At 38.2% G+C, this 15,785-nt stretch overlaps 1 protein-coding gene across 1 annotated transcript in view; it reads right to left on the bottom strand.

Annotated features, from left to right (window-relative positions):
- POGLUT3 (protein O-glucosyltransferase 3) overlaps positions 1-15,785 on the bottom strand; it is a 573,319-nt gene that overhangs the window by 196,255 nt on the left and 361,279 nt on the right. The window contains exons 5-6 of the mRNA XM_044072624.1: positions 14,559-14,755; positions 4,077-4,271 (exon numbers count right to left, since the gene is read on the bottom strand). Of these exons, the coding sequence (XP_043928559.1) occupies positions 4,077-4,271; positions 14,559-14,755 (392 nt within the window). The remainder of the gene's footprint in view (positions 1-4,076; positions 4,272-14,558; positions 14,756-15,785) is intronic.

Raw genomic sequence — 15,785 nt, forward strand, 5'->3', positions numbered from 1 at the left:
CAGGTGAAATGTCTGGAATAGCATTACTTATAAAACACAGGGTGCAGGATGAACTGATATGCCATGGGTAAGCCACAAGCCCCAATCTGACAGTACTGCCTAAGCAGCTATGCTAGTTAAACCCAGTGCAAAACATTAAGATGGCTGGCATATACGCTGTATGGAACAGTAACACTGAAATATGAAAAGTACATACTAATGGTTTTCTGCCTGTAATATAACATACTTAAATTGCATACTTATCAGGTAATTTTTTTACAAAAATGCTTTCAAATAAGGAAAGGTAGCAAGCCAGTATGATGAAGTCCTCCAGCAAATATAAAGAATGCTTGAATGTGGGGTAACTGACAACAGACAAAAGTTAAGGACAGCTGGCATTTCACCAGTTAAGGCAATGATCACATTTGTGGCTGTGCTCCTAATTCTCCATGTCACGAAAGGAGATGCTGCCAGTCCAGCTAGCTGGAATTTTGTAAACAATTATATGTCATTTGTGAATATCAACATAATTTATATAGAAATGTGACAAAGAGAGATAATGCCAGGACAACAGTCTGGAATTTTGTAAATGGTTATATGTCATCTGTAATGTCAACATGCTTCATGTAAGATGCTTGTATTATAGCTGTATTAGAACTGTGTTATGTGTATATCAAACTTGTTTGTACAGATGTGTATTGAAAAGGGTTTGTAAAGTACAGAACTTAAAAATGTAACCACAGTGTAACCTGGAAAAAAACACAAATGTGCATGCACTATTGTCACTGTTTAACTGTATATATTTTAACAGTGGAAACTGGAACACAGGAGGTTAACTTCAGAAAAACAGCTGAAATCAAATGACTTTATGGCAGCAAGGAGATACAATGTCTAAAACTAGGGAACTTTCTGTATTGTCTTGGAAGTGTTTTACTGTTTTATGACTTCCAGTTTTTGCCACAGATCTGAGAAAAAGCCCTTATTTACGTATTTTTACAGGAAGATGCTAAATGCTTACCAGCTTCCATCAGTGTTTACCTGTGATAGAGTCAGATGACAATACATTATATAATTCTGCAAGCTATCCCAGCAGTAATATTTGAGATATTAATTTAAGAAATCTCTGATAGAGAGAGAGAGAGAGAGAGAGAGAGAGAGAGCATTCTGCACTTCTGTCTTTGACCTGACAACATCAGCTAGAAGATTCATCAACTCGTGCATGAATCGTACCATCCCAAATAGAACCAAGATGTGTTCCCCCAAAAAAAGGAAGCCAATCTGGTGGTCCCCTGCCATAAACAAACTATACAACAGAAGGAAGAAACTGTTGCAGCTAAGAGGAAAATCCCAGGATGCAAAAAAACTCCCTTACCAGCCTCAGTAAGAAGCTGAGATCCCTCATAAAAGCTAGTTACGAAAATAAAATTGCCAAAGATTTCAAAGGCAACCACAAGGCATTCTATAGTTATGTCAAGAATCTAAATGGCAATGCTCAGATCTGCTCTGAGCTACAACAGAATGGCATTAAATATACTGATCCCAAGGATATTGCCAATATCCTGGCAGATCGATTTAGTGCCAACTTTACCCCCCTCTCACCCCCTAAATGGCCCATCTCAATACCAAAAGATTGTAAAATTCTGGTGATCACGGCCACCCAGGTAGAAACCGCACTCTCTAAAGCTAAGAATACAGCATCCATGGGACCAGATGACATCCCGGACTGTGTACTTCTTCGAATCAGTCTCCAGAGCTGTGGACGAGGGTAAGGTGGTCCACACAGCCTAGCTGGACTTCGCCAAGGCCTTCAACACCAGCCCCACTATGGAATCATAGATAAACTTATTAAGCTGGGCATAAATCCCTACATCACTCAATGGGTTGCCAACTGGCTTACTGACAGAACCCAGACTATAAAAGTAGCCAACTCCAAATCCAACTCTACACAAGTGACAAGTAGAGTACCTCAGGGTTCAGTCCTGGGATCGCTCTTGTTTGGCATCTACTTCCATGAAGTACAGGCCAACACTAAGGGACTCTGGTTAACAAAGTTCACAGATGACTGCAAACTGGGAGCCATTACTGAATCCCCAAATGATGTGGATATTCTACAAAAGGGCCTTACAGAAACAGATGCTTGGTTCCAGAGCCATGGGCTCAAGCTTAATGCCAAGAAATGTATAGTTATCCCCTTTGGGAAAAAACATGTACCCATAAATTACCACGTAGGTGGCAGTACACTAAACACCGAAAGTGTGATGAGAGACTTAGGGACACAGGTGGACAGTGGTCTCACCTTCGATAACCACAACAGTCAGGAAATCCTTCCATGTGGCACACCTCATCCCCAAGGGCTTTTCATCCAGAAAAAAGGAGGTAATTGTCCCACTGTACTCATAACTCATTACACCCATTATAGAGTACAACGCCCTGTTTGGTATGTACCTCACAAGACATCTGCAGCAGCTGGAAAGGCCGCAGAAATACCTCACTAAAAGAATCACAAGGCCTAAAACAGATGCCCTATGCTAAAAAAACTCTAGCTACACTCTGTGGCATATCGTCTACTCTGAGGCGATCTCTGCTTAACATACAAGACCATGTCAAACCCTGAGCTGTTGGACATGCTCCACTTAAAGAAATCCTAATCCCTCTGAGTCACATGCTTCAGGGATCTAAATCTCGTCACCACAATGAACAAAACATACTGGAGAGATAGGTTCCTAACCCAGAGACTCCGCATACTCTGGAATAGACTGCCCATACATGTCAAACAGAGCGCCTCCTTGGTCCTCTTCAAAAGGAACTTTGATGCCTGGATGGGAGATAGGAAATTCACCCCAGGGATCACGTCAATCGCCCTGCTAGACAGGGGTCCAGGGAAGTAAATACTGTGGGAAGAAATATCCAGGGAATTGTTATGGCTAGGCTTTTATATGCCCTTGGGTCAATAGCCTAGTACCAACCTATGAATCACACATCTGCCTTGCTCTTAAGTACGTTAACTAGGGAATAGTATAATTTTCTTAGATATAGTCAGAAATATAGCAACACTTAGTTTGGATATTTTTCTTTATTTATTTGAGACTGTCCTTCATTGTTGTTTTAAATATTTCCTGCGACTTTGAACTGTGCTGTCACTGTAAATATATACTGAGTATTTTCTTGTTCTTTTAACATTTATTATTAAATATACTTAAACCTTTCATTGTGGATGATCTGTCTAGAGATATTTAAGTTCTGAGAGTACTTGCATATTTACTTGGCGACACTGTTTAGGCCACTCCTAATAGGTTTGCTCTTGGTCAAACTACCATTTGTACTGATACTAACATTACACAGTAAGACTGGACACCCTTTGTTAAGGGCCTTAAAGCAGTTGATAAGGAGTGACTGGTGGCACTGATAACTACTTTAGAGTCTGAGCCAAAGGGGTCAAAGTTAGTAAACCCATGCCAGCCTTTCCCAGGTGTGTGTTTGTGTAAATCAAACCTCAAACAGTGTGTGTGTGTGTGTCAGCTACTTGGGCAGGGACATGAAGCACTGGTTGGACAGACAGAGTGCTGGAGATCTTGGTTTGGTCACTCAGCTGAGATCTCAACTGTATAGCTCTGCCAGTGAGGAGTCTTACTGGGGATCTGGAGGAAGAGTAGGAAACCAGCCCTGGACTTGACTGTGGTCTCTGTGTGCTCTTAAGGGAAATAGCACTTAATCCAGAGAGCTGCATCTGGAAATACTGTGTATTTACTGGTCATCCTCCCAATGTACATCCCCCACTTGTGCCAGTGGTGAGGATTGAGGCTCCTTGATTACCGGTCCAGTGGTGGGGTGTCACACTCCATACCTCCAAAGTATAAAACAGGGATTTTTTTCAACACAAAATGAGGAATGATTCTCATAATAAGGCACACCTAAGAGGTATGATCACATCTCTGAAGTACGAAACTAAGTAAATTAGGTGAAAGAACAAACTATGATGCAGATAGTACAGCAAATGACAGCAAGGGTTTCAGGAAACATTTTATGAGGCACAACAGCATGATATAAATATTTACTCCACAAAAGAAAGAAGGGAAAAAAACATGGAAGACATATACCTTTGCCCACTTAATCTTTTCAATGAGGTCAGCAAGGTTTCTTTCCACTGGAATGTAGTGCTTCCATGGTTTCAGCATCTGGTAAAAATGTTCATAATAAGAAGAGTCCTGCTTCAGTACCAAACTGTCACCCAACATGAGGTATGGAAACCGATAAGCTGCCACAGTACCATCCACGTTCACTTGATATTTGTACTGCAGTAAAGAGAAAGGAATGCACTTACTGCTAGCTATTTATTTAAGCTTCAACTGTCCACATTCATATAAAACCAAGATGAACCATATTTGCCATACTTAATTCAAGATAACTAAGATGATAGCTTTTTATGAAATTTTGTTCAACAGATGGTCAATACTGCCTTTGTTAACCTTGAACTCCAGACCCAAGCAAATGTACATAACTTACACAAACGCCAACACATTACTGCTGTCTGACCATAATTCTAAACAATTTCAAAACAGTAGTTAGATGTTTAAGTAATGCAAATGTCAGCTGTGTTTCTGATATGCTGTCTTCAAACTGACATTTTTCAAATCCCTTTATGATCAAACAAAATGATTTGTCAAATCTGGTTTGTGGGGCATTCAAAAGATTGAAACTTCAGTTTCTGGTCATGTGACGGGTTACCTTCTGCTATGCATAACTGAGTCTGCAATCTTTTTTAAAGCAGTATGGGGGGTTATAGGAAATACAGTTCTGTTTTGCTGGAGCAGTTCAAACCAGCAGAAAAACAAACAGAAACAAAGAAAGTAAGAGGATATTCATGTTACTATAAATAAAGTGGCTTGTTACCATTCCCTGCACATTTCACTGCAGGCTAAAACTGAAGGAATTATACAGAGACTGTTCTGGGATTCTGTGCTAGTTTAGGCCAGGAGAAACAATGGAAAAAAAACTGTACTTTTGTTGCTGTGGTGGCTTACACATTATTGGCTGTTGGAACTGCCAGAGTATACCGGAATGACGACTGCTGCGGTGGGGGAAATGTCTCTTTCTGCCACACTGGAGCAATCTTGGAAATTATCATAACTATCAGCAGATGCATCCTCAATCAATGCAGAATGACAGAGGCCACCCTCAACAGAAAATACTTTGTGTATGCATGTGCTGAGCTGTGGAGTGTTGACTGGAATGATGTTTTCAACTGTGATCTTGGTTAGACTTCAGTTTCAGTAAATTGTCTTTCAAAGATGTGTATTATTGATCTTTTGTCATCAGTGTGATTGTGTTTGATGAAACACCCCTCCAAAATTACACATTAGAAAATATACTGTACTTAACAAAACCTTTCTTCTCTGGCAGATACTGAAAATGAGAGGACTGGCTTCCTTTAGAAGACATTAAATAGTCTGCAATAAAACATACAGCTGCATACGTACTAAAAAGGCTTTTTACATTTTTCTTCTATTCTAAAGCTCATACATTTGCTTTTGTCAGTCATGCTGGTTTTAGTCATTGTTGGAAAATCCAAAATTTGGACTTTGAATATTCAAGTAAAACAACTGTATAAGACTCTGGAGTTTTGTACTAAACAAGTAAATCTTACAATACCTTTCCACTAAGGCTTGTGCAGCAAAAAGAAGTCACAGAAGCCAGGAAAACAAAAAAAATGTTCAACCTAGCTATCCAAGACTGAAAGGCCATCTACACTAATTGTCATGTGCTGATGCCGGATGACTGTATCAAAACAGCTGCTCCCCCATTCTCATATCCTTTATTTATTCACACATTTGTTACACAGGCAGGCTGGCTGGGTTAAAATCAGCATGTTACCTGCAACCTACGCCACAGGCAGAGATGCAGACTTAGATTTGCACAATTCACACAGCATACCGGTACTAAGTTAGGTACACTATGACTAACAGAACAATCATGTTTAAAGTTTTGTTGTAGAAAAATGCTGCCATTTACATATGCATACTTTTGTAAAGATCTACATATATACGTTTTGAAAGATTCAAGAAAATAAAACCAGACACTCTAGCCTCAAAGTCATGTCACACAAGGTGTGCTTCTCAGCATTCTTTATGTTGTTGCTTGCACAGCTTGTATGTAGGGGGGCTTCTTAGAAAAATGTGTGAAGGTTAAGTATTTCCAAAAAGCTGACATACTGTGACATTTATGTGCTTAGCTAGGACAATGCATGCACAGAAGGATTTTTTCCCTGTTGCAATTGTAATACTGACTACTGGTGTCATTAGGACTGTGGCCTTATTTTGCTGGAACCTTAGCATGTAATTCAGTGGAAAAGAGGTTAACCATTTGTAAGAAGGTCCAGCTACAAGCATCTGCAGGTTACTGTGCAGTGCATTTGTGTGGCTGTAAGATTTGCGTGTAGGTCTTTAGCAATGGAAATTAAATGTGCACCGCAGCACTCTGGCTGATGAAAATGTAAGACATTTACAAAGTCTATTAGTGATAACTCACACTCACTCAGGTAAAAATTGACAACACATTTGTGGAAGTAAAATATTTCAGAGGTACTTGTTCTATATTAAAGGTATGAGTGGTTTTGTCCATCTGTCACGTTTTTAATTTTGAGGAGGCTTCTGTAATGATGTTGGTAAATTGGTATCTGAATGACAGTGTAGGGTACAGACAATTTAAGAGGTACTTGAACTACTGACCCTATTCTTCTCAAAGTATCAGTTAAGATATCAGTGGCCAGTAATGGAAGGATCTTGGCTACTCTTCAGAAGTGTACAATAGATTTTGCTTTGTTAATTTTACTGGGCATTTTGTTAATGCACCTACTACTGAGTGGCAAAAATGGGCCCTACAAGCTGTATTTAACAGATGTGACTGAAGATACACTTCTTAGAATTAGCCAGTCATAAGTAAATAATGCAGTATTGATAATTAGAATTTTTGTAAATATGGAAAACAGGAGAGGACCTTCAAATGTAAAGGTTTCTTTGACAGACGATCTGTTTTGAATCTTAACTGAAAAGAGAGAGAAAGGAAAATGCCACCCTTCAATGTAGTTAACCTCATTCCAGAGTTATTATATTTATTTAGATTTATTTATTGAATTTGTTTATTTTAACATCACATAGAAGTTGTCTGGTGCTATGAAACCCATCACCACCTTTCAGTATTTTCATGTCTGCTTGTTTCACAATCACAGATCACGAAGGTCCTACTACTTTATTCCTACACAAGTCTAACATTGCTTCAAAAATGAATGTTTCACATGCAGCCTACACACCCTAGGCTGGACAGTGACTCTATATTTTTTTTATTACTGGTCACTTCTCACAGTTATACAGATCCTCAGGCTATGTCTTCCTGCGGTCAGTAAAATGTTATAAACAGCAAAACAGAAACTATCCAGCTAGTTCTTGGAGAATTAATTTACATGAAGAACTGTAACACCATACAAATTAGTAAAAACTCCCATTTTGGCCACTGAAATGATGCTTTTTATCCCGTTCACTCCACAATTAAACACAATGACACACCATCATGGAATTACCATTTGCTTTATTAGCTCTTCGAAGTAAAAACTTTTAGCTTCAATGTTTAGCTTGTTTTACCAATGACGTGTATATATTAATCTACATGTCATTTGTGAATTAATATTTGTATTTATCTCTTTAAAGTACATTGTAATATGATCAGTTATCTTTTGCATGACAAATCTTTCCCTCCTATTTGTCTTATTTATTTGCTGGAGTAGATTTAGATCTCCTGCTGTAGTGTTAGCTGGGTTGTTTGACTTATCAAGGTAAGAGTCTTTAGACTACTGGATCCCATACGATCCTATAAACAAGGAATGGATAACCCCTAATGACTCTATACAAGACTAAGTAAAGGGATAAAACTTAAGCCTTTCTTAGTAGTTCAGATGTTTTAGGCCCCTAACCATTTTATTTACAAACTTTTGGGGTATTTCTAATTGCTTGGTGCATCCCAAAGGAGGCACTGTATTCAATAGTGGGTGTAATTAATGCAGAGTACAATTAGTTACGGACTTATTTTGATATAGATGAAATACCATTTGTTATGACGCATGCAAAGCAGAAAAGGATTTCCTAACCACAGTTGCAATATGATTGTCAAACGTAGGGAGCGATACATCTAAGCAGCCAAGTCTTTCACAAACTTTTCATTTTGAAGTGATGTGTTTTCTATGCTTATAAGCAGAATAGAAGCCAAAAACAAATGGCCAGATTCATACAGGTTACCACAAAATGTATAATGTGTATGCATTTTGTGTACACTTTCTGAATTCAAGAACAGCCCTACCACAATGCTTGCACTGTCTAGTCACTTAGAAATGTTACACTAAGTCTACACATACTGTATACTTTGTGGTAATCTTTATGAATCTGGCTTTAAATCTTTATCTAAAAGAGAATTTAAAATCCCTTTTTCACATCATTTAGGAGGTTCTGAGAATGCAGCCAGGAAAACTTCCTCAAAACAGTTCCAGTAGCCATAGCCCTGGAATAATTATCCAATGAATTATAAATACACACGCTGTAAACAATGACTTCTGACTTGTACAACTGAAGAAAATAAATTATTTAAAGCAGATTTTTCCTCAAAAGAAGAACCTGCTGACAAAACATTCCTGATACTTTCACATTCAGAATAAACATTAACATATGAGCCTGACATTTCAAAATTATGAAAATCAAAGTTGCATAAGCATATACGTTTTTCCCCATACTTATCAATAATCTTCTCATTCTTGTCCGAAAGAGTAGGTTTGGAATTAACCAAATGTTTAACAGCAGTAGGATTAACTAAAGCTACAGCTGCTGGGTCGGGGTTGGGAACAGTGTATAAAAACTTAAAAGACTGAAGAACTTTATACATTCTAGTTGCCTTTTTATGGACAGCACGCTGACTGTCAGGAAAACTGCAGGCAGTGGCACACATCCACCAGAGTTGACAGAACTGGGGGAAAGGGCAAAGTTTCTGGAGATTCCTTCTGTGACAGTTCATAGTATTTTCTGAGGGACTGAGAATCCAGTCTTTTCCAACTGAAAACACTGGCACAGTCTGGAAACAGTCTCAGGCAAAGAGAACACCCCACTGGGAGAATCAGAAACTAAGCTCTACTCTGAGTCTGAATCAGAACACTGAAGAAAAAATCCTGTATCTGTTACTTCATCTTGCTGTCCAAATTCAAAAGAATCTCTTCAGGAAAATAGGTTTCTTTTTTCTTTTACCAGAATTCACCTTACAAAAAGCATCAATAGGCTAAATTAAACCTTGAGACACACAAGTCGACTACTCCTGTCTAAGGCAATTTGAGGAGGAGTAGAGATTTCTTTTTGACAGGAAAAATAGGGTCAGCAGTGTTGCTAATGGCAACAGCAGCAATTTCCTCAGGGATCGGCATAACATTCTGACTAAACATGGAAGCCTTCCCTGTCCCTTCTCTCAGGACCGACAACAGTTACTCTCCCTTGCCCACTGGGGGGGGGGGGACCTCAAAATCCGCATAGAATGTGGATGAAATGGGAAAATTGATAGATATGTTCCAAGAAAGGGGCTACTCCCTTAGGTTAAGTGAAATAAAAAAGGACATTTTGGTGGGTAAGCATATTAGATACACTTACATTTTGAGGGTAGAACATGTTGACCACAAGGTGGGGGATGAGATATTATATGAGCATAGTAGGAGTGAAATGAAAAAGGATGCTATGGTTATTCCCTTTAACGGGGATGCCCCGCAGTTGGTGAGTGTTTTGAAGAAGGCTTGGGAATTGTTTTTCACCTAAGTCATGAATGTTACATTGGGCAATGCCCTACAAACTGCTTAAAGTAGAGATAAGAACATAAAAGGTTCGTTTCAAGGTCCTATTGCCCCCACTAGTGGAAAATAGAAATCAATGATGCAGAAATATGGCATGTCCAAATATTCCAAATACATTAATGATGGGCCATATACTTCTGTAATGGAATACAATAGGACCATATCTTGCCCTGGTTGTTGTAATTTTAATTCAACATTTATTGTATATTTGTCTACATGTATCTCATGTTCTCTATTCTGTGTGGAAAAAAACAATAAGATTCAGGGATCATAATTATGAGCATTTATCATTTATATAATCTGCAAAAGAAAAAGGTTTCAAATGCCATATATAAACATCCAGTTAAGTGTAAAGACTACAGGAAGTTTTTGTTTTTTGTTATCAAGAAGGTGGTGAAAGGTGGAAAGGGGGGTGATGGTGAGAGTTTGTTGGAATATACGGAAATGATCTGGCAATTGAGGCTGAATGTCACTGAGAAATTAAGTATTAATGATTATTTTTCTATTTATAGCATTTTAAATCTTAGAGCAAAAAGGAACTGAATTATAGAACTTTATGAATAAATTTTAGGAAATATTTTAGAAAATGGATCAATGAATGTATTTGATAATGTTTTACAACAATTATAAATGGTTTCATAATTGTATTTATTTTTGTATAGATTGCAGGGCAGTGTTTCTTTAAATTGTCAAGTTGCAACTGTTTTTGAAAATGATTGGTTGCTGCTTATTATATAAATGCATTTTGAATAATAACTTAATTGACTCTGATACATTAAAGTTAAAAGTTGCTTAAATCTTCAGCGAGTGACTTTTTTTTTTATTACATTGGTTATGTTTGTTCGTTTTTGTTATTGGTTATTAAAAATAACTTTCCTAAACAGGAAAGTAAAATAAAACAACATTTTTTAAAAGTAGAAGGTTTTCCCCCAAAGGGAACCTACCTGCCCAGCAATGGAACAGCATAGGCTGTCCGTCGATCCTCTGAACCCTGTACAGCAGCACTCGCTTCAGAGGCAGGAAAGCTCTGAATGGCTTGCATGCAAGCCTGTCTTTTTAGTCAGTTCATCTCAAGCTGACTGACAGTTTAGACATATGGAAGGTGTCCTGAAGCTTTGGAAGCTGTCTGGCTGTTATATCCTTGGCAGGATATAACCCATATAACTATGGCCACTGCAACAGTGATCAATATCACAGACACTGCAAAAAAAGTTGCATCAGTCTGGCAGATGATCACTGCCTATCAAGACTAAAACCTGCTGACAAGCTCCATCCCCTAATCACGGGTTTGATTACCTCTGTCTCCATTTGTATAATGTGTGACTCTGAGCAAGTCACAAACTCAGCCATGGTTTATGTCAGTTCCTGCAAGAAATCAATTAATTGTGCCTATTGGGTTTCCCAGTTAACATATAAATAAAATAAATTGAGTCAGATATGCACTACACAAACTAGAAATGCACGAAATGGCAGCAGCTGCTTGCTGCAAGACCTAGGAGCAACTGAAAGTATGCCTTTTAATTTGGTAATATAGACATCTTTCTAGTACATGCTGTAACAAGTAAAGCATAAAGATGCTAATCTATACTGTTGTTGTCAATTAGCTGTAAGCTTCCTCGCAATATCTTAAATGATTGTGTGTTTTCCCTCAAATTCATGTATTACTCCCTTATATGATACTGCCACAATATTTTTCTTTGCTGAAACTAGGTACGCTTTAAAACTCTTTTTGCCAACATTACAGTTCCCTCCACTGGATTCACTCTTTCTCAGCATGTTCATCTTTATGCATTTTTCCTCTAACAATCGGTTTTATTTTTTCTTCCTCTGCCACCAGATCTTCAAAACCAGTTATGCTTTTTCTCGTATTAAAATTTGGATCCCTTACCTTTTACACATCTTCCTGCTTTTCCTGGGTAGTGGCTCACTTGCCATTCCATATATTATCAGTAGTAGTGGTGTTGCGGTAGCATTGTCCCCTCACAGTAAGACGCTGTCCAGTTCGACTCTCAGCTAGAGCCTCTTCTGCGTGGAGATATGCGTGAATGGGTGTACCTTTGTTGAAGGTTGTGCGTCAGGGCTAGTAACTCGGCATGTAAAAATCAACTACCGATCATTAGCAGACCGGAGTTCCGCTGTGGCGAACCCTAACCGGGAAAAGACGCAACAAGGCTATGACACATGTTTTCTCTATCTCTCTTAAAATTCACACCTGCCTGTTCAGCATTTAAGTAAATATTCGCAATCCCCAGCTATTTTATCTTGCCTGTCTCGTTCATACTGTCATAATTTTTGGACAGAGACATGCTGTTAGGATTTTCTTAAAATGGGAGCTTGGTTGCTTCTTTTTTCCTTTATTTATTTATATTGATTTCTTGTTTTGTCAGAATATCCATTCTAAACAACACAGGGTAGTGAAGGTAAGGGTGTTTGTCCTTAACCCAATGTCAGAGTCAGTATATTTAGAGATACGGTATTGGGGGGACTGCCTGCAAACCCCCCTGTTGTTATAATTTTAATTGCTGTCAACAATATACAATCCTGTCTGCCAAAACGAATTCCAGTGGCTGTTTTGTTGATGTTTCGCTATGCACCTTGTTTCCTACTTATTTTAACTACTTCTTTGTATATGGATATCTAAATATAGTGGTACTAGAACAAGATAAATATTTTACACAAACAATAATTACCAACAGGGTGTGTGTTATTTGTGTAAAAAAACACATGCCCAGGAGCTTCTATACACCTGGAAGGATGTTACTTACACAATAACACACACTCTGGAGGGCAGGATTGCTGTTAGAGAATGAACTCCCTGCTGAATTGTTTTGTATTTTTTTTTAAATTACTAAAACCAGATATTTTGCTGTTGCATTTGGGAGGATGATTTGGCGACTTCTCTGAAGAGTCTACACATCCTCCTTGTGTTCGCATGGGTTTCCTCTGGGTGCTCACGTTTTCACCGATATTCCAAAGACATATAGTAGGTGAATTGGACTCTCTAAATTGGCCATAGGTATGAGTGTGCATGCGAGTGTGTGGTGTGGAAGAACTACTGCTGCAGGGATAGCCACCTGATGGTTTAAACGTTGGCTCTAGATGATTGTCACTGTTGAAGTGACACCCTAAACACATGTGCAAAAATTGGAAAAAGGGGTTATGGATGGATATATATTTTTTAATATTTTGACCTAAAATAGCTCCTCCACCTGATGTTTCAAACTTGCTGTAGTATATGCAACCGTTATTGTTGAATTATTTTATATCCAAAATATAATTTTGGCAAGTATTTAATGCATTCTCTCTCTCACTCACATACACAGATTCAGAAACAGGGTACATTTAAAAACATACATGACTAAACTCAGTTAATAATGCCAGCCATTAAAAGCTTCACACCTCTTAATTTTAAAGGAGAATATGCTGACTGTTGCAGCCACTGCTATCTCTCTCTCTCTCTCTCTCTGTCTCTCATTCCCTCTCACTCACTAACTTCTGCTTTAATGCACACAAGCTTGCTTACAATCACGCATGCAGACACAAAGAAGTGCACTTTTCTATTTTTTCAGTATCTGTTGGTTTTAATTTTACACTTGCTAAACAAAAAAAGCACTGATTAGTGTACGTAAAATAATGGCGGACATTAGCTGCACATTAACACCCTGCTAGAGAACATTAGTTCTCCAACCTGAGTGGTGATGTACAGGTCGTTCATTCTCTAATATAATTTAGCCAATGTTTAATAACCTTTTAGCAACTACAGTAGATGTACACTACAAAGAATAACAGGCGACACACACACTGACTTCAAGTCATGCAGACCTGTAACGCCCTGTGATATCTCTCTAGTCTACTACATAAGCGGTGCTATTTTGTAGTTACATTTCCTCAACATAATGAAGCCAGGATCTACTTTTTCTCATTAGTAAACTGAATTACTTAGCCATGGATAACAAATTATAAACCATTTCAATTTGCTACTTTTCCATGAAGGATGTCAGTCAGTCTGGAGCATCTCACATCTCTCTGAGGTTCCTGTCCTGTTTACAAAGGTTTTATCACCTTCTGACCTTCTTAACTGAGGCTTTCTGTAGTTCTGCTGTACTACTTATGCTTTAACCTGCCTATACAGCTGCTGAAACCCATATGCTCTGCTCTCCATGGACAAGTTTTCCAAAGTGCAGTAATCTGGTTGACAGATAAAAACAGGTAAATCTTGCATTACTATCACTTCCCACCAATAATGAATGTACCCTTTTATATTTCGAACTGTTGTGCTGCTTCCACTTGTTAAAGTATTACTTTGTTACTCTCTCTAGCTTGGCTTGGGCCACCCATAGTGACTGGAGACTCTGTGTTCTGTAATAAAGATAAAACAAAAATGGATGATTTCTATGGTCATCTTAAGTTCAGTATACTCCTGTTTTACTTATGAACTGTAATGCAAATTAGTTAGCCTCTGACATTCCTTCTCTCTTAAATGATGAACGTCTTCAACAAGGACATGCATTATTAAATATTAAAATTGGCAATATTCTTAATATCTTTGCTGTGATCATTGTAAATGCTGTTGCTAAATGTTCACCCAGGACTTTTGCTATTAAGATTAACCTGCCTTTTAACTTATCATGACCATCTGTTAAGGAAAAAAAGTTCAGTAAAGAACTTATTTCATATACATGACAGCGAACAGCTAAAATTCAAACCTCACCTTGAAGAAATCAAAGAATCCAACAAGTGTTGCCTTTCCAAGCTCCTTCTCCTTTTCTCTGAAGAAGAAATATCCTGTTATGCCTGCATCCAGCAACTCTGAGTATTTCTTAGAAAGTTGGACCAAGTAAAGACGTTCTTCACGACTATCCCTTCCTCTGAAGAATGCTTTCTCTGTTTTGTTTTCCCATGGAGGCCCTAAGCAACATAAAATGAACAAATCAGTGTACTCACTCAAAACTAATGAACATTTTTTTGTGGGGTAAAAAGACATTGTGTGTTCCTACAGCGAATGCTACCGAGTACCTTAACTCTTTCAGCTACACCAGCAAGCAGTGAGGTCACCAGCAACACCTTTTCTCTAAAACATTCTTCTAGCCATAAGTTCTCTGTCACAAATGTCAAACACTCTTAAGCTGTTTGCAATAAAGGTGACTTTTTTAATGTTCATATCCTTCATTTCACATTACACATTTTCAGTTTTATAAATACTAAATGAAATTCATCATCTGTTAACACTCTTTGTTTCTATATAGTTATTTGCTTTCTAATGTTTTATGTCTATCAGCTTTACACATATTCATCTTAGCTTTGTCAGTTCCATCTGTTACTACAAATAGCCACACTTCCAAGCCTTGATGGAAGAATTAACAAAAGGGATGGATATTTCAATAATGATGTCTATGTTGTCATTGACAAGGCATCCCCTCACCAAGGACCTTCTGTCTCTATCTCTGCTACCTCTATGGCAAAAAAAAAGGATTGCATCATTTAACCCTGATGTTTGGAATGACAACCCAGAAGCAATCACTGTAATTACATGATTTAAGCATACTGTTAGGAACTGCAATACAAAAGCAATCATACAGCTGCAGAATGCTGAATAGGTACTACACATGAGATTCTGTCAAGAAAGTCAGAATGACTTGCTATGCAAAACATTTGTAGAATGGAGCGAAATGTCGCTTTTTTGGTAGCATACAGACACTTAAGGTTGGCTTATTTATTGCCTCCTGCCTGAATGTGTCCTTAAAGATTAAACAATAGTTACAGAGAGACTTTTTGCGGTCTGGGCCAGTGCAATACGCTAGGGATGAACAAATTTGCCTTGAACAACAATTTAAAACCTTCAGCGACTTGGTTTTCAAAAACAGGAAGTTACAACTCGAGGCGAGCTACCTGAGGGAGTGTTTACGCTTGGAAAGGGTTCCCAAAGGTCTCAGTCTAT

This window comes from Protopterus annectens, chromosome 5.part0, assembly GCF_019279795.1.
Source record: "Protopterus annectens isolate FY-2018-M chromosome 5.part0, PAN1.0, whole genome shotgun sequence".
NCBI lineage: Eukaryota > Metazoa > Chordata > Ceratodontiformes > Protopteridae > Protopterus > Protopterus annectens.